This window comes from Nuphar pumila, chromosome 1 (assembly GCF_984573655.1).
Source record: "Nuphar pumila chromosome 1, dmNupPumi1.hap1.1, whole genome shotgun sequence".
Taxonomy (NCBI): Eukaryota; Viridiplantae; Streptophyta; class Magnoliopsida; order Nymphaeales; family Nymphaeaceae; genus Nuphar; species Nuphar pumila.
The window spans coordinates 7,906,910-7,931,802 of record NC_143249.1 but is presented as its reverse complement, the minus strand read 5'-3'; the positions used below and the strand labels follow the sequence as shown (position 1 = coordinate 7,931,802).

The window sequence follows — 24,893 nt, the reverse complement described above, 5'->3', positions numbered from 1 at the left end:
TAGAAACCACAAGTCATAAAGAAAATTGTACTGCCTAACTTAAAATCTTACTATTTCACATAACTGCTCCCTTTTATTCATTTAGAATTTCATAAATTTCACGGATTTTACACGTCATTCCTCCATTGACATTCCTAGAAGAACCGTGCACTTGTCCCTTGGGTTATAGTTTGAATCTCATGTTAGGACAACACTTCCATAACACTTAAGACCTGTAATATGTGCCATATCTTCTAGGGTCATGGTGATCTCAAAACCCCCAAACTGGAACATGTTCGTCTTATGGTTCCACTTATTGACTGGGTGGGTTATGGTGTTTCGGCAATTTTTAAAATAATGTTGGTCCAGAAGGTCGCCGAAGTGCATCTTTCGTAATCGGTCATTCTGATATTCACTCAACTTTTTGTACTACTACAAAACTACAGGCCATTGACATCGCCCTTTCAGCTTTTCACCTGCTGCTCTGCTTCTCTTCTGATCTGCCTGTAACACAAAATATCAAATCACAATTAGTCCCATTATACATAGTAATCGCCATACATAATAATACCTATCACAGTAAATCGTGGCCAACTGAAATGATTTGTGTATCAAATCCTTTTAACAAATGTCATTTCATTTGCTTGTATCATCGCTATACGATTTAACAAACTTAAGTACAAATTATGATAACCTCATAATCACTATACATAGTAATCGATATCATAGTAATCACTATCACAGTAATCGCTATACAAAGTAATCGTTATCGCAGTAATCACTATATAGAGTAATCGTTATACATTGTAATCAATATCACAATAATCGCTATACAGAATAATCATTATTCATAGTAATCGCTATATATAGTAATCACTATACATAATAATACCTACAACAGTACATCACGACAGACAATAGCGATTTACATATCTTGGTCACACTTCTCTCCTCTTCACCTCCTCCCTTCCTATGCTTTTGTACTTCTTCCTTTCTTCGCTCCTTCACGTCCATCATCTGCTTTTTCCTTTCACTTTCCTCTCTTCCTCGTCGTCCTTCTCCTTCCTTTGCCTTTCATTCTCTTCCTCGTCCTCCTTTTCTTTCCTATATCTTTTCCTCTCTTCCTCGTCCTTCTTCTCCTTCCTTTGTTTTTCCTTCTCTTCCTCATCCCGAATCTACTTCATTTTCCTTTTCTCTTCCTTCTTCTTCAATTGCCTTTGCTGCTCTTCCTCCTCCTCCTTCTTTTTCAACTGTCTTTGCTTCTCTTCCTCCTCCTCTTTCTTCTTCAATTACCTTCGCTTCTCTTCCTCCTTCTCTTTATTCTTTCTTTGCTTTTTCTTCTCCTCCTCCTTCTTTTGCCTTCGCTTTTTTTTCTCCTTCTCCTTATTCTTTCTTTGTTTTTTTCTCTCCTCCTCCTTCTCCTTTCTTTGTCTTTCTTCTCTTCCTCGTCCTCTTTCTCATTCATTTGCCTTTTCTTCTCTTCTTCATCCTGAAAATGCTTCATTTGCCTTTCCTCTTCCTTCTTCTTCAAGTGTCTTTGCTTTTCTTCCTCCTCCTCCTTCTTTTTCAACTGTCTTTGCTTCTCTTTCTCCTCCTCCTTCTTCAATTGCCTTCACTTCTCTTCCTCCTTCTCCTTATTCTTCCTTTGCTTTTCCCTCTCCTCCTCCTCCTTTTGCCTTCGCTTCTCTTTATACTTCTCCTCTTTCTTTTGCCTTGATTTCTTTTGCTTTTTTTCATTATCCTCCTTCTTCCTTTGCTTTTGCTTCTCTTCGTCATCCTTCTTCTTTTTCATCTTTACTTCTTCCTCATCATTCTTTATTGGATTATCATCTTCAATATCTGATGGATTAGGCTTCGCTCTATACTTTACCAGCACTTGCTTCCTTTTTTTTATTATTCTCAATCATCATTATTTTGTAGTATGCTTCTATATGCTCATACAAAGCATATTGTTCGACGATTTCCTCAAGAATCATCCACTTTAACGATGAAGTGTTTCTTCTCTTATGAATGTAAGTCATTGGTAACCTGCACAACATAAAAACATCGTTGTAAGATTTAGCAATCCTAAGTACAAATCGTGGTAACTTCATAAATCATAAAAACACATGGTTACACGAAACTCACCGAGATGGCAATGGGTGCTCCGGCGAAAGCAGATGACGACAAAGATTTTTTTTGGAACGTTTAGGGAGAAATATTGCGAGGAGTTCCTTTTATAGTAGAGGAGTTTAATGCTTATGGGATCCGCCAAAAATTTTATAATAAAATAACATATACCTTTAAGCAATTTATGTTTTAGGCGATTTCCGCAATGACATCTTTGTCAGCCACAATGATTTGCCTTTATTACGAAAATATTGTCATAGTATAACTCAAATCGATGATCAAATATCATACAAATCGATATGAAAATTTATGTTGATAGCTTATAAATCGATATATAGAATCAACATACAAATCGATATGGAAATTCCTGTTTGGGGTTTATCGTTTTAGGGTTTAGGTTTAGGTTTTAGGTTTTAGGTTTTAGGTTTTAGGTTTTAGGTTTTAGGTTTTAGGTTTTAGGTTTTAGGTTTACGGTTTAGGTTTAGGGTTTAGGGTTTTAGGGTTTTAGAGTTTTAGAGTTTAGGGCTTAGGGTTAGAGCTTTAGGGTTTTGGGTTTGGGGTTTGGGGTTTAGGGTTTAGGGTTTAGCGTTTAGGATTTAGGGTTTAGGTTTATGGTTTAGGGTTTAGGTTAGGGTTTAGGTTTAGGATTTAGGGTTTGGTAATATATTAAGGGATTAGGGTTTAGCGTTAGGGTTTAGTAAAATATTAAGGGTTTAGGGTTTAGGGTTTAGGGTTAGGGTTTAGTAATATATTATGAATTTAGGGTTTAGTAAGATATTAAGGGTTTAAAGTTTAGGGTTAGGGTTTAGTAAGATATTAAAGGTTTAGGGTATAGGGTTAGGTATAATAATATATTATGCGATATGTGTACCGATTTGTAAAATATTAAGTGCTTTTTAGTGTCGATTTGTTAGATATTTGTAGTATATAATTGAAACCTGTGCATGACGAATTTACATTGTAGCGACATGAAGTGGCCATTTGCGTGTTCAAATCGTTACATATTTAGCGATTTCTATGGAAATCGCTTCAAAGCGTCGTACCTATAATTAAATAGCTGTCATGTGAATCGATATAGTCAACAAGTATAAATCACTATTGCATCAAACATATAAATCGTTCATGCTTTAAACGTACAAATCGCTGCTTCAAACGTACAAATCGATATAGAAATCACACCCTTTATAAGTACATATCGTTGTAATGTTTGAGCTTCAACAATAAACATTGTTGTACGATTTAGAAAACTCGAGTACAAATCTTGATAACTTTATAAATCATAAATCGCTACTGCATTAAATGTATAAATCATTGATACTTTAAATATATAGATCATAAATTATAAATCATAAATCACAAATCACCACAACGATTTGCTTTTGTTATAAAAATATGTGCCATCCATTTATAAAAGAAACATCGTTCACATCCTGCTCGTTGTCAAAAATCGATGTGCCTTGTGAGACCTGGATTCTGGTTGACGATTTATGTGATTTACGCAATAACGTTTATATCAGCCACAACGATTTGCCTTTGTATAAAAAATATTAGAATAGTATAACGCAAATCACAGTTGTAGTAACATATTATCGATTTGCGAGCTATTGTTTTGTTTGTTAATATCGATTTGTAAGCTATTATGCTAAATTTCTGTATCGATTTGTAATATATTATGCGATATGTATATCGATTTGTAACATATTATGTATTTGCTAGTGTCAATTTGTAAGATATTTGTATTATGATATTGAAACGTGTGTGTGCGGCATTTACATTGTTGCACGATTGCTGTGACGATTTGCGTATTCAAATCACTGCTCATTTAGTGATTAAAATTGAAATCGCTTCACAACGTCATAGCTATCATTAAATCGCTGTCATGTGAATCGCTATCGTCAACACACATATACGATAAGTCATTTATTTTATTGGCACGGTAAATAACAACTCGATGCATAGTATAGTGCGATGCAACTGACAATCATGATAAATAACATGAAAAATGATGTGCATATAGATTTAATTTTATATGGTCGGTAGGAAGAAATCCTTTTGCCTCGTAAGTGCGCATAGTTTTCATTCTCCTCCTCATTCTTCCTTTGCTTTTCCTTCTTTTCGCCATCCTTCTTCTTCTTCATCTTTAGTTCTTCCTCATCCTTCTTCGTTTGCTTTTCATCTTCACTGCAAAAGGGTGCTCCGGTGGCAGCAGACGATGACAAAAGGGTGCTTCGATGGCAGCAAACAACGACAAAGAGTGCTCTCGCAACAACAGACAGTGTCAAAGGTTGCATCGTCAAAGGGAGCTCCTATTACAGCAGACGATGCGTCGTCAAAGGGTAATTCAGAAGGTTTAGGGTGACATATTGTGAGGAGCTCCTATTAAAGGAGAAAAGTTTACTCTTTAGGGTAAAAACAATGATGATTTTAACCTTTTTGGTGAGAGAACATTTTTGTCTTGTACTCAAAACATCATTTTATGATGCTAATGGCGAGAAAGGGTACTTAAGTCTTTGCAAACACAACAGACTCCGATGCTAAGTGATGTCGATACACACGGGAAATGAGCCCCACGTGCTTACATACGTGTCACTCATTCAGACCCAAGAACACGCGCGTGTTCGGGGGGGAACATATAACCTGGTTAGCTTCCTTACATTAAAAAGGGTTTCAGATTTGTATTCCCAGACCGGACTGGTTAGCTATTCGGACCTTGAAGGCGGATTCTGGATCCGGGTAACAGGAACTCGATCGTTTAAGTATCCGGTCCGGTTCGGAGACGGTGCAGAAAGGGGCAATCTCATAATTTTCTTCAACTGATGAGACCACCCCGACTTCAAGTCAAAAATAGGAGAGAGAGAGAGAGGGAGAGTTTGACGCCGGCGAGAATTGAGACCTCCTCCTGGATTCCTTCCTTCACACGCCTTCCTTTTTCGGCTTGGTCGGTCGGAAACCGGTGAATTTTCGCCGGAATCTCTCCGCACGTCTCGATTTACGGCGACCCAAGGCTCCCCGGCGCGCCTCCTCCCTCGCCGAAGCCCTCGCGTCGGACGATCGCCGATGAGGTGCGAGTCGCGGAGGGACCCCTCGGTGTTCGATTTCAACGCCGAGGAAGACGCCACAGAGATGGCGTCCATCGACACGATGAGGAAATTCAAGGTCCGGGAAAACCCTAAGGCGGAAGATAGCCGGCTGTCGAAGAACGATTTCCTCAGATGCTGTTAGTGTGAAAACATCTCTTGTTTTCGATGTTTTTTTTTTCTGCTTTTTTCTTGGGCGTTTTGCTTTGAGCGTTTTATCGGTGGAATTCGTTTAGTCAGGATGAATTAGGGGCTGGGTATCATGTAAACTTATTGTATCTGGTTTGCTTTTCCCCTGTTTTTATGCTTAGGGTTTGCTTGCAATTTTGTTATCCTGAATGATAATTTGGACGTTTTAGCGTGAAGATGCTACAATTTTAGAAACTTAAGTTGTTAATATTTGTTTCGTCCTTACTTAAGGTTAAGTTTGTACTGTTAATAGGATGGTGAGTGAAGAACCCGTCTGTAACATTAATTTCTGCTTATTCCAAACTCACTACATGCCATACCGATTCTAAGGAATTGACATGGCTGAAGATGTTGCATGCATTGCGATAGATAATGGGGAAAACCGTGAAATGCATATTGAAATAAGATGGAGGCATAACTGAAAACAAGTAATTAAATCAGGAAGAAATGCACAGGATTTTTGTGGTTCACTCTGTACGAACCACAACAACGAGCAATAGGCAAGAGCGCATTCACTATCTGGAGGGGCAATTGCGAAGTGCTGTGGGTGTTGGAAATTGTCTTGCATTAGGCAAAAACATGTAATGGAACAACTCCTCTGTTCATGCCATTACTCAGCTTCATCCTTGCGAGAAGGTGATGACGACTGGTCTGAGATGAAAGCCTGAAATTTGTGTATGGTCATGTATATAGAACATAGAACACATTCCTCCGAAGGTTATGATGACATGTATAGGGTGAACGTTTTGTTGCAGTCTAAATGGTTAGACCATGTCATGCTGTCCAAATGGTAAACCCCCCCTAGTGAGTGCTTGTGTAACCTTCAGAATTTGAGTTTCTATGGTTTGTCATCCTTTTGTGCCGATAGCTTGAAAGCACCTTTCATGTTTACAAGAAGTGAAAGTGCCTGTCTAGAAACTAGTTGTAGATAAGACACCAGGCCTAGACGGATTTCCTATGGCATCTTGAAGATATTTTTTGGAATAATGTAGTTCAAACATCATGAATATGATGGAGTATTATATTAACAGGGTCGTATGAGAGTACTATATTAAGAGTTCTGTCTTGGAAAAGCTTAATAGATCAACATATAAAACATCCTTAGCCTACTATAATCAGGATCTCTTTTATACAAAATTTCAAATCGTGAAATTTTATCCAAGCTTTTGGATGGAAGACGGTTGATAAGATAGATAGATGCAAGGGTGGCTTCGGCCCAAAATCTTTTTGGGATGTTTTGGGAAATGAGCAAGGTTCTGGTTGTCTCAATAATGTGCTTATGTTTCTTTTCGGCCAAACCATTTTGTTGGGGTGTTTTGGGACAGGATTTTTGATGAATTATCCCATATTTCTCAATATAACTTTTAAAATCATTTGAAAGATATTCTCCCCCAGAATCGGTTCTAAGAATTTTTAAATTTTCGTCAAATTGATTCCTAATCATCATATGATAAGATTTAAATGTTGCAAAAACTTTGTGTTTATATTTGAGGAAATATATCCAAGTAAATCTAGAGAAATCATCCATAAATATTACATAATAAGAGAACCGTCCTTTTGAAATAATGGGTGCTGGTCCCAAACATCTGAATGAACAAGTTCAAAAGGTTTTGTAGTAAACATGGATCTTTGATAATATGACAAACTTCTCATTTTTTCAAGTGTGCAATCATTACAAACAAAATTTTCTTTACATAAGTGTTTGGCAAACGGAAGATACAAATTTTTTGTGACATTGGGGTGGCCAAGTCTTTTGTGCCATACATTAATGTCTTTGTGATGCAGCACATTATAAAAAGAATCTTTTAGAATTTAAAGAAAGTCCACATTAGTAAAGATCTCCTTTTCTAGAGCCTTCCCCAATCAATTTCCCGGACCGACGAGTATCCAATATTTATCAGATGAGAATTTTATATTACATTCATGGTCTGAGAGTTGAGAGACAGAAAGCAAGTTTAAATTTAGTTTTTGAATAAATCTAATTTTAGGAATAAAAAAATCTTTTTCTTCAAAATTTTTAGTTCCTTTAATTTTAAGAGAAGTGCCATCGGCAGTTGAAACAAAAGATGGTGATGAATTCTTTAAAAAATCGGATAAAGAACATATGTTGGGGAACATATGAAAATAGGCACTCAAATCTAAGAGCCAAGAGGTCTTGATAGGAGAAGGATAGGTAGATGTAGTGGCTCCAGAAACAACTCTCTTAAGAAGTGGTTGAAGCGCTTCCACGATCTGATGTAGAGAAAGAGCTCCATTCCAGGGAATCACATTTTCTTCCTTTTGAGACGTGGTGGTCATGACAAGCAACTTCTTCTATTTTGGGCAAATAGGTTTGATGTGCCCGAGTTCCTTACAAAAATGACACACAATTTTGCTGTAGTCTTTTCTTCGTCCTTGACCACTTGATCCTTGATTTTGATTTTTGAAGTGAGAGGAGGGTTATAAGTTTGAACATTGTTCCTCGGTCTTGAAACAACATTAATGGCATCACTTTCTTCATTAGTTGAAGTTGCAAGAACACTTGGATTGTTTTTGCAAGTATTCATACGCGTTTCCTCCCCACTAAACTTTGTAATGACATCTTCAAGCGAGGGGGAAACAAAAGAGGAGAGAAGAGTGGACCGAATTTTCTCAAACTCGGGTCTAAGCCCATTCAAAAAATTAAAAAAATAGTCATCTTCCAATTGTTTGTACCTAAGCTCAATGGCTTCTCCACTCCATTTAGGCTCAAGTATGGCGAGTTCATCCCATATGGATGATAATTCCGCATGATAATTCCGCAAAATATTTTCTTATAGACATTTCATTTTGTTGAAGGGTCAAAGCCCTTTTTTGAAGATAGTACTTGTGAGACAAGTTTCTTGACGTGTACATTTTCTCAAGATAATGCCAATCTTCCGATGTTTTCTTGAATTTAATAATATTGACATTGATCTTAGTTTCAACCGATGAAAAAATCCAAGAAAGAATCTTGAATTTTTTTATTTCTCATTCCTCATGTTTCTTTGAATATTCTTCAAGAGCTCTACTTCTTTCTTCTCCTTCGAGGATTTTAATTTCACCTTTCTCTATCAAAGTAATCTTTGGTTCGGGTTTCGGTATAGAACCAAGAACGTATCCCCAAAGACCTTTACCTTTTATGTGAGCTTCCATGTTCCCGGCCCAAACATGATAATTTGAGCCATTCAACTTGAAGCCAAGAGAGAATTGAGAGTTTTTTTCGCCCATTAGAGAGAAGAGAATAGAGAAGAAATCACGTACCACAATAACATTTTAGGTCTTACTTGATGTAGGAAACTTCTAAAATATTGAATGAAGAGATGCTCCCACTCCAATCTCCAAGAAGCCAAAGGTACATTTTTTGAGGCACCCAAAAAATGAAGAATCACACGATCTTCAATCTTTGACCAAACTCTGATACCATGTAAAAATGTCTACGAAGAGACAATACACATACAAGCACTAATACTTCACAAAAGATGTACACAAATGCACTCAAACCACACTTGAACAAATACGCACAAAGGCGTAAAATAATGCAAACATACACAAATGCATGTAGTAAGAATATATTGAATGAAAAGGAGGAGCTTGAGCCACTCAAGCCTTGACAAAATATAAGGGGAAGACCCCTACTTATACACCTTTAGAGGCGCCACATAGGGGGCTCCCAAAGGAGTTGTTGGGAGCCCCAAACAACTCTTTTGGGGAGCCTCCCTAGGTGGCGCAAACCAACAACAACAACAACAACAACAACAACAACTACGCCTTCATCCCAAAACAATTGGGGTCAGCAATATGAACCAAAAAAGAAATTCATTTTGGGTCTTCCACATGAATCCTTTTCCTCCAATCATTTCTATCCAATGCCATGTCCTCGGTGAGGTTCAAAGCATTCATATCCTTTCCTATCATCTCCATCCAAGTCTTCCTAGGCCTACCCCGACCTCCCTAGGTGGCGCAAACCACAAAAAAAAAAAAAAAATAAAAGAAAGAAAAAAAAAACAAAAATAAAAAAAATAAAAAAAAATAAAAATTACAATTATATTCCAAGTGGAATATGCGTAAAATGTGAATTTACAGAAATACTCTTTTCGGGTATTATAAGCTATATATATATATATATATATATATATATATATATATATATATATATATATATATATATATATATATACAACGAAAAGTAAGATTACATTTTAACAGTCAAACACATCAATTTATGCAACATTCATTCACACAAATGCATGCTCAAACATTTACCTGTAACAAACACACTCCATATTCCGCTATCTAAAATCATGACAAGCATGATCTCCGAACTACGACAAAAAAATCACTTTGATTCCAATACATTCAAATCATGCTCAACATGATTTTCGAACTACAAGCACAATAGTCCTAAATATCCACAACTAAATTGTGTGTGTGAACAAAAAAGTGTTGCATACAATAAAAATAAATTTATTGGGTGATGCATTTGCATCACGAACTTACCACGAACATTTACCTGATTTGCATTTCGCATTGCATTGCATTCAATGCACATTGACTTATAGCTGTTTTGATACTTAGCGTAATTATTACTTTTTTAGTATATCCTGCACTCAAATCAGTTAAACATATAGGCAACTATAACACCCCTAGATATCAACAACTAAATGTAGTGTGTGCGCATAACTTGTATTTGTAATTCGGTGAAGTATTTAGCATAACATCGTGCTTACACAATTAGTGCCTAAATATGCTCTCTACAAGTTCAGTTAAGAAAATTTACTTTAATAATGAGAAGAACAACAAATCAAAACTCAAAAGACCGAGAGGTTTCAAAATCCCCAAAGACCGCTCAAGCAACGATGCACCAAATACTTGGTGGGCGGTCGAAAATGCCAAAAGCACTAAAAATATGAAATCTCCAAAAATCCAGAAAGATAGGGTGAATCACCAATAAATATTAACTGTTGAGCAGAAAACGCTGCATACACCAACATCTCCATCTCACTAAATTTGGTTACTGCAAAACATAGATTAAATATTTTAAATAGTACTTTTGATTAAAATGATTAAAATGCCTCTTGGTTAAAAATTAAGATTTTAACTTTCTAAATTCATCTAGTAAATTCCAAAATTCAATGATATCACACCAATATTTTACAAAACTCTTAAAAACATGTTTCGATCAGAAGTAATATAATTGATTGTTAAATATCTGAAATAGTTTTAAAAATATCAAATTTACCCTTTTTAGCCAAAAATGAGTAATTGAGCATTTAAACACCAATAAATGAGATTTAAACGATGGAAACACATTTCTAACTCGAAGATAAAGATGAATTATTTATTTATTAATAATATTCAAAATTTACAAGTTTTACTACAAAATATGCAAAAAAACAAAAGAAAGAACCATAAAGGGCTTACGATAACACAAACACAACGTGCACATGCACAAGTCCACCATGAGATAATATAAGGTGCCAAAATAGGCAATACAAACAGTTAAGGGGAATACCATGCATTAAAACATAAACGCAAGAATAAAATAAATAACATTTATTCATAATATACTCACAAAGTGAGTTGGAATGCTTTAGAAGAGCATTGGAGAACAAGAGAGGGGTTCACCCCTATTTATACACGAGTTAGTATCAAATAGAGCTGTTGGACTGTTCTGACAACTCTATTGACTAGTCAACTCTATGTTGACTGGTCCAAAAAGAACCCAACAGCTCTATTTGGTCTTTGATCAAATAGTTCTTATAAAAACAGAAAAGGACAAAAAAAGAATAAAGTAAAAAAATTAAAGTACCCCTAATGGGCACAACCTATTACAATGCGGTGAAATGATGAAAATACCCCTAAAGGGTATTACCTATTACATCATTATAAATAATATATATATATATATATATATATATATATATATATATATATATATATATATATACAACTTAACAGAACATAGTAAGGTTATAGTCCAAACCTGGCCATTAAACATACTATTTATCTTTGTTGAAGGCCATCGGTTCCCCTTTCCTTGGAAAAACTGTCCGGGACTCTCGTGAGAGTCCTAGAGTTGTTGCTGCTTCATGGCTGATCTTATTAAGTTCAAACTTGGCTTAACCTAAACAAGTGAATATATCACATAAGGAGCCCCCCACTTGACATCTATGTTTGGATGAGCTCATCTTTTAGGAAATTCATTGATCTAAATGGAATTTTGAGGAAAGGGATATTATATCATTTTGAGACATACTATCGCCAGTGTGGCACACAGAAGGGAAAAAAATCACAACTTGTTTAGAGATGGTGGGTGTTTCTTGCTGGGTTTATATATCACAAGGGAGGAAGAAAAGAAATTTCAAAGACATAAAGGAGGATATAAACATTATACATCATAGATTCAATCATTTGTGTATATGTTCATTTATTTATTTATATATGTTGAAGACAGATGGGATGGTTTGAATGTATTGGGTTGGATGTAATATATTAGGGCAAAATGTGACCTATGTTTAATGTTTTCTTCTTCATTTTCGCCTAATTTGTCTTGCATTTCTTGTTTAACTTCTCATCACTTTTCTTGAATTGTAACAAAAGTTTCGTGCTTCTTCCAAAAGAAGAACTTTCCCCATATGTGATTCTGAAGAAGATGGAAATGCAATTGAAAAAGGCTTCTTCTAATCTCCTATAATAAGGCTTGGAGCTTGCATTAGGGAGAATGGAATGTATTTGGTTAAATAAGACCAAATTTGTTTGCCACTAGAAATAAGTGTTATTTTAGTCCGTGTTTGGATGACTGGAAAAAACCAGGTTTTTGGTAAACCTGGCTTTTAAGGTGGAACACAACAAACCTGGTTTTTCTGTTTTTTTGTTTGCAATAATTATAAAATACAAAAAAAAAACTGTATGGCTAGCCATTTTCTGACCACCCACTAGTCGGAAAATGACTGGAATGCTCTGTCACCTATGTGCGGGTGCGGGTGCGGGTACGGGCACAAGTACAGAGTGTATGACACGATAATTTCAAAAATTGTGGGTACGGGGACACGGCTATATATATATATATATATTAAATATCACATAAATATAAAATAAATTCAAAATAAACTGAATATAATCTAACTATATATGCTATATCTAAAATATATTTTATATATTTAAAATATAATTATAAATTATAAATTGAATACAAACTTGTATGTATGAAGGGTAAAATGGCATGTCCAGGTGTCAACATGTGTCAACACGGGGACACGCCTGTCGACACAGGTACGGAGGGCAAAATGGAGTGTCCGTGTGACATAGCTGAGATGGTTCCTCTCTTGCCGGCGGGAACCATCTTAGCCATTTTCCATCCATTTCGACTGGTGGGTGGCCAGAAAATAGCTTCAAAATGCGTTTTTATAATATATATTGTTGCAGCCATTTTCTGGCCGGTGGGTGGCTGAAAAATGGCTAGTATCTAGGGTTAAAAGAAAGAGCACACCATTTTCCGGCCGCCCACTGTCCGGAAAATGGCCGGGATGATGGCCAGAAAATGGCCAACCATCAATATTAAAAAAAAAACAGGTTAGAATATGGCCGTTTCCAGCCAGAAATGGCTAGGCTAGAAAGAAGAAGGTTGATGGTGGAAGGGCATGGAGGGAGGGGGTGGTGGGACCCCCCCCCCCCCCCCCAAACCACCACCACCACCACCACCACGACAAATCAAAATTTCTAAACTTGGATAAATGAAAAAACTGGGTGGGCCAGGTTTAGAAGCAAAACTTGGTTTTGAGTCACCCAAACAGACACAAAGCTAAGCTTTTGCCCAAAAATCTGGTTTTTCACTGAAACCAGGTTATAAACCTGGTTTTTGGTGGCATCCAAGCGATATGACCCCACCTATTTGGCAAGGGAAAAATTAACATTTTTTTCCTTCTAACATTGAATAAAAGAGGGTGCACAAAACCCTCTCTCTCTCTCTCTCTCCTTGCCCTAGCTAAGGAAGAACAAAAAGAAGGAAAGGGCAACCTGTATGCCCCCTCTTTCTCTTGAACCTCGGTAAGCACCCTCTCTCTCTCTCTAGTCTCATTGATCCCTTCTTTTTGTCTCTTTGTCTCAACCTTTTTCTTCTTTTGCTAGGAATAAGATGATCTTAACAATAAAAAGTTTGCTGTAATTTCTTTGTAATTTCATACTTTACTATAAATTTTCTGTGATTTTCAGTAAATTTTGTAATTTCTCTCTATCTTCTTCTATCTGATGTAATTTCTCTGTAATTTTCTGTAGTTTCTATGATTTGCTATAAATTTTGTAGTTTCTGTAATTTGCTATTATAATATGTTACACTTATTCATAATCACTTTGTTTAGTTTCATGTTAAGTATATGTTCGCTATTAATTTTAGCAATTTATGATATTTGTTTTTTGTTTTTCGTAAACCTTTTCTTTTAAGTTTCAACTAGGCTGACTAGTCTGTTTAGGCATTGTGTATGGCTTTTAGGGGCCTCGTGCCTGGCGTCTAGAGCTTTTGACTGTATAAATTATAAAAAAGACTTTCCTAATGAAACACCCCCTAACAGTTGGTTTTCTTCCATTATTTTCTCTGAGAGAAGGTTTGATCATTGACAAGTTTTATCCTTTTTTTTTTCACTTTGTAGTTTCAGGAGATGCCTACACTCAGCATTCAGAAGTTAGCAACCTTGACGCAGATCCACCAAGAAATGGCGGGACAGCAGATATTTCGGTAACCACTTCAAGGAATTGCAAAGGATTGGGTTATGATGACCAAATCACATATGGACATCAAAAAATTTCAGCTAAATGCTTTCGAACAAGCTCTCTTTCATCGGAGCTTTTGAGTCTTCGGGAATTATATGGTGGTGACAAAGACTTGACTTGTGCCACTGCCATCTTGGAGCATCCATCAGATGTACTTGTCTTTTTAACTGAACTTTATTTAATCATTCTCTTGCTTACATTCAGTAATTCTTTCCAAACTGTGAAAGTCTTTGCTGCAGGAAAATGCTGTTGATGTGACTTCGGATGATGATGAATGCTCGAATGGAAGTCCTCTATCAGTTTCTGTGTCTGATCCTTCAGAAAATGAAGGTCCATCCTTCCTTCCTTTGGCTTTTGATGCATTGGATGTCCTTTACTTTTTTACCGGTTCTATTGTATTTCCAGGTGCTTCGGAATGTTCGACACCACCACATAAATCCTCTGATGTTTACTGTGAGAGGAAGCTCAAATGTCAATTTCTTTTTGAGGTAATACTGTTGACATAATGCTGCTTTTTTGCTTTAAATGGACCTATATGGGAAGCATGTCTTGATTTAAGAATCTGTTTTGAAAAATGGAGTATGCATTTGTCATCTATACTGAAGTTGGTTTTTCTTGTCTGGTACACATGCCCGCCTGGTATGATGACTTCTCTTTGCTGTCTTCACTCTTGATTTAAGAATCTGTTTTGAAAAATGAAGACTTGTCTTCACTTCCGATAATGGTAATTTATGGCTTGCAAAATTTGTTGTTGCGAATCACTTTTGAGTCCTAATTAAAAGAGATTTTCTCTATGATCATACCATTAGCTGTCATTCTAGTTTCTGGAACTAATTATGCTCAAAATCATGATGCATAGGCTATACCATCAATGTGACGACTTATCAGTTGTTTCATTTCTTTCTTCAAGGTTAGATGATTTATCTCTAGGGTGCGTCATGTGGTTTGTTTATGCATACTTCTAATGATTTCTTGATTATTGCTTCCTCCTTGCTTTCTAGATCATTAGATGTAAACATTTTGAATGACTTTTGATAAAAATGCCTGCATTTTAGATATATATCATGCTTAATAGACTGTTGACATTTCCAAAACAGAACACGTTCAAAACTAGGAACCATCTAAAGTGAACATATGCTGTCAGAACATGTTTCAGATGGCTGTTTTTGGTAACAAACGCCTACCACTTGGTAGTGCATTCAGGAAGTTTTAAAATCTAACTATCTTTGAAAGAAATACACAAGGCAAGAGATATGATACATCTAACATATAAGGTAGCAAAAAAAGAGGCTAAGAAAGTCATGTGCACGACAAAGTATGATTAAAATTATAAACTTTAATACAAAAGAAGGCACAACATTGGTCTTTCCACTTCCGTAAGAGGTACTTTTTTTCTCCTTCGATCTTAGTAAGAATTAGCTTGGGTTCCAAATTGGACCCATCCACTAATCCCCATAACCTTTTCCCCCATATGAGGTGCTTCACGATTGAAGTCCATGTTACATAGTTTGTGTCATTGAGCTTGATGGGTTTTAGGGTGATATCATCATTGTCATCCATGTTTACAAGTGCTAAAAGAGAATAGAAGATTGAGAAGAGGGAGAAAAAGAGGAGAGATAGAAAAACAAAGAAGATCACGAGCACTCCACCACTAAGAAAACACCTTCAATGAAGAGCATCAACACACAAACACTTCACCACCAAGAGAGCACCTCCAATGAAAAGCACAAACACTTCTCCACAAAGTGAGCACCACAATCCAGTGTTTTAAAACTCGCCGAGTCAACTTGTTGACTCGGCTGACTCGGCTCGGCTCGGTCCTCCAGCGAGTCAACCCGGCAAGGCAAACTCGGTTTGCCAAAACTCGGGCTTGACTCGGCCTGACTCGGGTGAGTTCTGGGATGTTTGAAATTTGATTTTTTGGGTATTTCAGAATATTTTTTTTCTTGCATCAATAGGGAATAATTAATTGGCTTGTATAATTTGATCAGTTGTCTTGAGAATTTCTTCTTTGATTTTGTTATGGATTTTCTCACACATAGTATGTAACCCATACTTTCTCTCAAATATCTTTCTATTTTTCAAATTACTGAAATGGCTATAATGTTAATTTATTTTTTATGACTGAATAGGATCATGACTTTGAAAAGAACTTGTCTTTAGCTATGTGTAGTTGGAAGTGTACACTACATGAGCAAGTTTCATGTGCTTGTTATGACTGTGATTCTTGAGACTATAGTATGGCTGAATTTCTCTTACAAAGCACATTGGATATCCTTCATAGTTTCATCTCAAAAACTATAAGCCTCGGCTCCTCATTTTGCTGTTCAATATTGTCTTTTATTAGATGATTTCCTTGTGAGTCTATTCTGCATAATCAGATACTGTGGCCAATTTTTTCTGGCAGTCATCCTAGTGCAGCTTAAAAGTGTAATTCTATATTGTACATGGTTACTTTTGATATGTGGGCATCAGTGTTGTGAAAAGCGTTGAGGCGTAGCGAGGCGCTCAACCAAAAACCGAGGCGAGGCGTAAGCCTTGAGGCGTAAAGCGTAAGCCTCAAAATTTTTTTTTGAAAACTTTTAAAAAATTATAAAAAAATATCTAAAAATACAAATAAATAAAGAAATGCGTTATTGATGAAATTGACAACCAATAAGAAATAGAAAATGTCAAATAAGTACTAAAAAATATAAGATTAACATATAAAAGTAACTAAAACCTGATTACATAACTAAAAAATATATGAGATTAGCCTACAAAAGTTAAAATATATGGGATTAACCTATAAAAGTTAAAATATATGAGATTATTCTAAAAAATATGAGATTAACATATAAAAGTAACTAAAAAATTGATTACATAACTGGAAAATATATGAGATTAACTAAAAGAAATTAAAATATATGAGATTATTCTAAAAAATATGAGATTAACGTATAAAACCTAACATCAAACCATGACAGTATATCATACACCTAACATCAAACCATGGCAGTAGAAGTAAATTTAGCCACAAACAACTTAGTTATTGTATTGTGGAATAATTAAAGATTGATAAAATTGATTAAATACTTAGTATCAAGAGCATTTACATTATTATGCCATAAAATAAGTTTGTTTGCATGTGCACACAGTGTTCTGGCCAATGAATGGAAACTCTAAATAAAGTAAAGTAAAAGGGTAAAGAAGACATGAGAGGGATCCCCAACATGAAAAGAGATCTGATATTTTTTTATGACATAAGAAGCGAACCAATACAATTAGCCAGAATCCTATATATTCCCAAACCTATACCATGTGCTTGAAGTTAGACTATTGGATTTGATTCCTGAATTAGTTATACTTGTCAAATTATGTGTTGAAAACTACGTTTCTATAAGCTAAGTAACCAGTGAAACTATGGTTCTCTTTACTGATCCAACTGTGATTTGCATCTTTTTATGAGACAGCGTGCAAAATACAACACTCCCAGTGTGGATGCTATTGAGAAAGCAAGAACAGTTCAACTGTTACAGTTGTATAAACTGCAGTGAAACAACCGTGACACTTTCATTAACGTGACACCCTTTTCTAAGATCTAGTTATTTAACTAATCCTAGGGATGATGTTTCTATATATATACCTATATATCCATTATTTTTGTAGAATAAGATTTAAGTCTGAGCAGAAAATTGGCCTATTGTTGGCCCATCTTTAAATTCTTGTATAATAGTCTACTACACTTCTAATCTTACTAAAAGTGAATCTAACTTATTGCTTATGACTTGAATAGTAAATTCCAGGACAAACTAATTAAAGTTGAACGATTAAACCTATACAAAGATTCTCACAAAGCACATATGAACAGACACACCACAGGGAGCACTTTGGAGTGGAGATAATAATAGATCGATAAGAGAATCCTGGTATTAATTCTGTGTAAAAAGGTGAATGTGGATATGATGAACATATAAGTGATCACTTTATTGAAGGGGAAAAGTGGGCATGAAAATCAATTATATAATTTCCTTCTTCGATAGGCATGTATCTATGGATTATATATAGAGAGATTCAGATGGCATATGCTAGCTGTTGGAGAGTATAATTTGCTAATGACATAGGATAAAGTTAATTACCCACTTAGTTCTTAATTTCATAAGGGGGTTTACTGTTTTCATACAACTTGCAAAAGATTGGTGTTTGAGTTGGACTCCCACTGCATAAAAGTTAGAAAAAGTTGGAGAGAAAATTCAATAGGACAAAACCAGTGTTATTAAAAGCCTCACCTTGAGGCGCGTACGCCTCACCTTGAGGCGTGCCTCGCTCTGAGGCGTACGCCTCAAGGCGTATGAGGCGTGCGCCTCAGGGCTTTTGCGCCTTATGCCTGCGCCTCAAGGCACAAAGCCCCTCGCCTTGAGGCGAGGCACGCTTTTTGCGCCTTGAGGCGCGTTTTTAATAACACTGGTGGGCATGTTTCATAAAGCACAAGTCAATATTTTCTAAGCCAGGATCAAACTCTGATTTTGAAGTGGATTGGGCCTACAAAAGGTAGAACCTGGTGAATTGGCCATTACAACATTTATGAGTTGGTCAGGTCTCATCAACTTCAGTACAGACCAAGCATGGACCATTTTAAAAAGTCCCGACTACAGACATATTTTGCCTAACATGAGCCCCTGTATATGAGTTTATCATCTCTTGTTTACTGAAAAACATGGTTTGAGACAAATTATATATTATTTTCTTTTAAAATCAAAAGTTAACAAAACCCGGTCCGAGTCACTGAGTTGACCCGCCGAGTCACGAGTCAATAAAGAACGAGTCGAGTCCCGAGTCACGGGTTTTAACACCTTGCCACAATCTCGTAAGTACTTAAATGGATTTTGCAAAAGAGGCTTTAACTCTTTCAAATCTTGAGTGGCATGCTTCCCAATGCACCAAAAAATTAGCTTGATCTCCAAGCTCCGATACCATGAAAGGAAACAAGGTTTTCCAAAGATGTTCACCAAATCAACAAAGCAGACACTACACTGAAAGAGTTCCACCAAAGCACCAAAAAATCATACACAAGCCACAAAATAGGCTCACACTAAATCCACCCAAGGTGGTTAACACAACAAAATAAAAAATAATATTTTATTGATTGTAAAACAATGCAAGAATCCTACATTAGAAGGGGAGTCATCCCCTATTTATATACACAAAGAAATGCCTTTACCTGTCCCAACGTCTCTTTTGACTAGTCAATTTTGTGTTGACTAGCCCAAAAGAAACTATAAAAAACAAAAAAATAAAAACCTAGTTCTAACCTAGTTATACTCTAGTGTATATAAAGAATACATACCTATATATATACTTATATATGTACATAATGCACATACATATATACAATATATATATATATACATTTTTAACACCATGGATGCCTAGATTACCCTTGGAGGCTAAGGAGTTACCCTAGGCCTAATAGCTATGCATTTTTTGACTATATGGTTTATGAGTCATTATGCAACTTTGGCAATAAGTGATCCAACAACTTTAGGAAGAGAACTGCATGCTTTGGGAACCTAATTGGCACCATGACAAAAAGATTGACAACACAAACTTTCTTTTTGTGGTGAAGGAAAAAATGGTATTTAGGATGTATGATAGGGATGAAACTACTTTAAAAACATGTGTGGAGAGAACTGCATGTTCCTAATAAAGGTTGGGCTACATCAAGGATATGGTTTAAACCATGCTTGTAGTTAGAGATGAAACAATATCCTCTACTTACAAAGAGATTTTATGGTTTTTGTTCATTGCATGTGATATATTACTCACTACCCATACTGGGGAAGACACATATATAAAGCTGGATTTTTGAAGGAATACCATAGAAAAAGGATGTTTGAGGGTTAGTAAAATATGTGACAAGCTAGCAGATTTTATGCTATAAGCTAGTGCCTGTCCAACTAAATGGGCATTCCTACCCATCTTTATTGAAAACCAACACTTCTATTGTTAAAATGTACATATGTAAATAATATATATGTTTTCTCCATTTCTTATTTTTTGTATCTAGTTCAGTTTGAACTAGATAGGCTGACTAGTCAACTAAAAGTTGACTAGTCTTGGAGCCGTTGGAGCTAGTCCAATGGCTACAAATAGAGCCTTTGGACTAGCTCCAATGACTTTATTTGAGTCTCCTTTCCCCCCTCGTCTCATGTATATAAATAGGGGTCACCCCTCTTCAAATGTATGCTTCTTGCATTTTAGTGGATGAATAAAATATTTATTTTTAAGTGTTCTTGTGAATACCCCTTGTGTGGGTTTTGGTAGTGTGCCCTTTTGTGAACACTTCTTCTCTTGGATCCTTGGAGGACGTATTTTGTGTGTTTGGAAGATTCTTGTTTATTTACATCTATATGGTGTTGACTGGTAGACAACTAAGAGGCTAGACAAAGTGACAGTGCATAAGCCTAAAAGGTGCAAGTGGGATAACATACTAATAGATTAGGTAGAATAAAACAAAAGCAAAATGATGAGTGAGCTTTAGATGGTTTAGGCATCCTCTATGGTTGCTTGTGACAACTTTAATACGAAAGGTTGATGTGATATGAGTTGAAGGATGAACAGAGAATGAAGACCCATAAAGCTGAACCGAGGTAGTTGGAGTAAGGATTGATGATTGTTTTTTTTTTTTTGTGTATGTGGTTGTGTTGATACTTGATACACATTTGAATAACACATAAGCACACCAATATAGATTATGAACGGCTTTTTTATTTTTCAAACAAATGTTGTTTTTTGCTTAGGGTTATGAATGGCTTCGTCTTCTAAATGCCATCTTAGTATTTACTGAGAGTCATGTAGTAAAATATTTTTCTTATTTTATTTTTTTCCTCTCTTGGTATCTTTGTTGATGTATCTTTGGATGCTTGACCTCTTGGTGTTGGAGACTGGCTTATGCCTATTGTGGTTGTTTTCTTTTTCTAACTAACGTATATGTTCATAAGTCCATCTTACTCCTTTTTTGTTATTTATTTTAACATGAAAACTGTTGATATATCCTTTGTTGAAAATATGGGAACCTATGAGCTGCCATTTGAATTCACCTGTTTTTAGCTTTCCCTGTATTGTAGTGTCATAGTTAAAACATTGTGGCATTTAAGTTATGATTCAATATTGATTTTAACTGCTTGATGAGATGGAATAATAGAAAAAATATCCAAACATGAATAAAACATTATGAAGTAAATAGATGAAGATTGAAGGGGGGATAGAAAAATGTGGTGATAGTGCACCGGCAAAAAGGAACCAGTGTAAAAAGTAGACTTCTATTTTTTAATTTTCTTTAATAGTTGATAAGAGCGGTAGCTGATGGTGGAATTTGGAATGCGGGATCTCTTGGCTAAGACATTATGTCATGTTTGGCCTAAGAAATTCTCTATAGTTTCACTTTTTGGAGCTATGCTCTAAGGTGCAACAGTTATTATGCATACTTTGAGTTGTATATTTCTGCAACTCTCAAAGTCTCACCATCTGTGTTTTAGGTTATTTTGCTATCAGCTTTAGTTGCTCCCATTTTGGTTGTGTTGTTTCTTTCATGCTATAGTGGAATAAAATTTCTTCTATAACTTTGAGCAGTTTACCTTTTTCAGGCAAGGCTATTTTACCTAATGTGGCTCCTGAAAGTTGCAGATTAATTTTGTGGTCATTCCATTAGCTAACAAATTTATGTGTTCATATTATTCTTTGTTATACCCACGGGGTCAATTTGAACAGTAGAAATATGCAAGAACAAGCTATATTGCTTCTATAATTTGTGTGTTTATTAGATAGTGAAGAAATTAATTCTGCATGTAAACATTTTTTCGTTGCCAGGAGGCCAAAGGTCGAGAGGTCATTGTTTATACTGATTTTGTACGTTATGGAGATAAAGTGTGTACAGAAACCTTGTTAATATTTGCATGTGACTCTGTTAAACTTGAGAGATTAAATGCAAGTGAATGTGAGGAAGATCTTCATCTTGAAGTAGCAATTCCTGATGTCAATTGCATCGAGTGGTACTGGGTTCAAAGCGTATGTCTATCTTCTCCTTCTAAATCTGATTAACTTGATACAAAGCATACATATTTTTGGTTGTTGATATGCACTGAGATGTTGGAGCAGATCCACTGATCGGGCTCGAGTACTTTGTAAAGTACTCGGGCCACACAAAACACAGAAAATCGCTGTGCGTCGCTATTTTCTGTGTTTTGAGTTTTACACAGGAAATCGCTACCCGCGTTAGGGATTTTCTGTGTTTTGTGTGGCCCGAATACTTACAAAGTACTCGGGCCCTATCACCTAACCACGCCTCCTGAGATGTTCTGGTATTTTCAGGTTGCAACCGCTTACCTTGTGGTTCATGTCAGCTCAACAGTTAAGGCACAAGTAGAGAAAGTATTGGGTACTTTAGGTAAGTCTTCTTCCTGGTTATGTGGTTAGCTTTAGCTTATCCTATCAGCTTGATTTCAGCCTTCTATCTGTAATTTTATTGACCGACTGTGTGTATGGAATTCTTCATAGATGGAACTGTGGATTTTCCATATTGTTATGCATATTTTATTCTAGTGTGAGCTACTTTGAAATTGAATTTGAGGTCATTGGAGTAGTATATGTGTTGAATGCAATTTTAATATCCATATTCTTAGAGCACCTTCACTGTATTTAGCTTTTTCATGTCATGTTAATGGAAAGGGCTGATAATTTTAAATTCCTTGTGGCATTTTTATGAGTTTTTAGCTTTGCTATTGGGTTTTGGAATATTAATGCAAGCACAAATATGATATTATGAATCAAGAACTGCCAAAGCACTTCAATATGTTTAAATGGTCGTCCTTATGTAACTATACATATAGAATTGTCATTTGAGACATGAGAGGTCTATGTTCAAGAAATGATTGTGTACTTCTATAATGTTTACCCTGGAACCAAGCTATTTGTTCACTTATTTGTCAATCCACCTTCTTGGTACACTATCAGGGTCAAGAATCATAGTGTTGGCTCACTAGTTTTCCTTTTTTTCTTGTTATAAATATATTATACTTTTTTGCTTGCTAGAGTATGTAGGGTATGAAACAATTGGATAACAGAACATGTTTGTTGTTGCTGCCTCATTTATGTCCAACTAATCTCTTGGTAAACAAGGGGCACTTGTCATCTAGTTTGATAGTAATGAAATGGGGTACACTGATGAAAAGTATTTTTTTCTTTTGGGAACGAAGATCTTCCAACCTTGTACACTTGTAGCTTGTGTAGACACTGTTTATCTCAATTAGAAGAATTAAAAGGTGAAGGGACAAGAACCGTGATGGAGATCTGGCAACTTAAAAACTGGTTCATCATCGGAACAGCAATTTCATCCCCCGCATCTTTTATATCCTCTATAAACAATCCCATACCACCGTTGAAAACATAGGTGGGTACTTTTGGAGTCCTGCCTGTCCATTAAAAAAGAAACTAGATTATCATCATATAAGAACCACTTGTATTCCATAATTCCAGTAATTGTTCCTTGTCTTAGAACTTGAAGGAACATCACCAACTTAGATTTTATTTGGAGAGATGTAACTATATCTTTTTAATAAGGATCTTGATGTACTTTGTTTAGTGTTATTTCATAGCAGAGTTTACCTGTGACTTTTAAGTTTCTAAGTAAAATGATGTCCTAGCGATTAAGCCTACCAATATACTCCTCATGTATGTAATTTCATGCAGTCATTTATTTTGCATTTTCTCCATATCCATGTTCCCTTACAAATGCATTGGGTTTCAATTCTACTTTACCTTTTTGTTTAGATGTTACCTGATTACTGGTCTTGTCAATATTCTGTTCTGCTGATATGTTCTGGATTCGCTAATTCATTACTTGCAGCTGTTTTTATCATCTTGTGTCAATTTACTCATGGATTTTGTGGTCTTGTGCTGTATTTTACACCTAGGTCTTGGAAGGCTGGTATTTGCAGTGAGTGATCCTCGATGGTTTGAGAAAGTGCATATTATCATGTCGTTATCTGAGAGATATGGAGAAATATCAAAACTTGATTACGAGTTAGTTCTCTAGTCTTTCCATTCCTTTATTTCTAGAATATAGTGCATATATTGCCATTATGAACATATTATTTTGCTTTCAAAACGTATTGCTAATATGCTGAAATATGAAGCCATTTCCATTTTTCATCTGCAATGATGGATGCTAAAAATGCTGAGCATATCAAGCTTTATAAGAAGCTCAGGCTTGCTAGCGAAGTTACTGTAGCTGGTTTGAACTTTGTTTATCCTAATTGTGAGGATGTTGGAGGGTATGATGAAAAAGTCTAGTGATTTTAGCATGTCACTATGGCTTTTCTGATATTTAACCCATTGATTTTTTTCTTTTGTTATAAAGTTTTAGTGCAATATGGGCTATTGATTTTTGTATTTCTTTAAAAACCTGCTTGAACACAGTAAGTAGCTAATCTAATGCATGTTTCCCACTAAATAAACCATATAGATCACATTTGTAAGGTTGATTTACAAAACATATGATAAATCAATGAAGAAACAAAATGGTTCATTCCCCACCTTGGTAGGATGGACTAATTACTCTTATATATATATATGTTAATGTTTGCTACTCTCGTGGGTAAGGAACCCCTTAGTAAAAAACTGTAATATTTTTTAAGTTTTAATGTTTTTGCACTTTAGTGTAAATCAGTGCTTAATCATATTATGCCAATGTGTGTGCAAGATTTTTCTGGGGTTGAAAAATCAACGGCCTACCAA

General features: G+C 35.7%; 1 protein-coding gene across 2 annotated transcripts in view; it reads left to right on the top strand.

Moving 5' to 3' along the window:
• The first annotated feature begins 4,913 nt into the window (after positions 1–4,913).
• Positions 4,914–24,893, top strand: part of LOC149847861 (putative ubiquitin-like-specific protease 2A) — a 53,509-nt gene continuing 33,529 nt past the window's right edge. Inside the window, exons 1-7 of one of the 2 annotated variants that reach the window (XM_090005008.1) lie at positions 4,914–5,305; positions 14,000–14,271; positions 14,348–14,450; positions 14,526–14,608; positions 21,969–22,166; positions 22,470–22,545; positions 24,071–24,179. In XM_090005008.1, coding sequence (XP_089861134.1) covers positions 5,146–5,305; positions 14,000–14,271; positions 14,348–14,450; positions 14,526–14,608; positions 21,969–22,166; positions 22,470–22,545; positions 24,071–24,179 — 1,001 coding nt within the window. In that variant the 5' untranslated portion in view covers positions 4,914–5,145. The remainder of the gene's footprint in view (positions 5,306–13,999; positions 14,272–14,347; positions 14,451–14,525; positions 14,609–21,968; positions 22,167–22,469; positions 22,546–24,070; positions 24,180–24,893) is intronic. The other variant, XM_090005036.1, reaches the window with a different exon arrangement.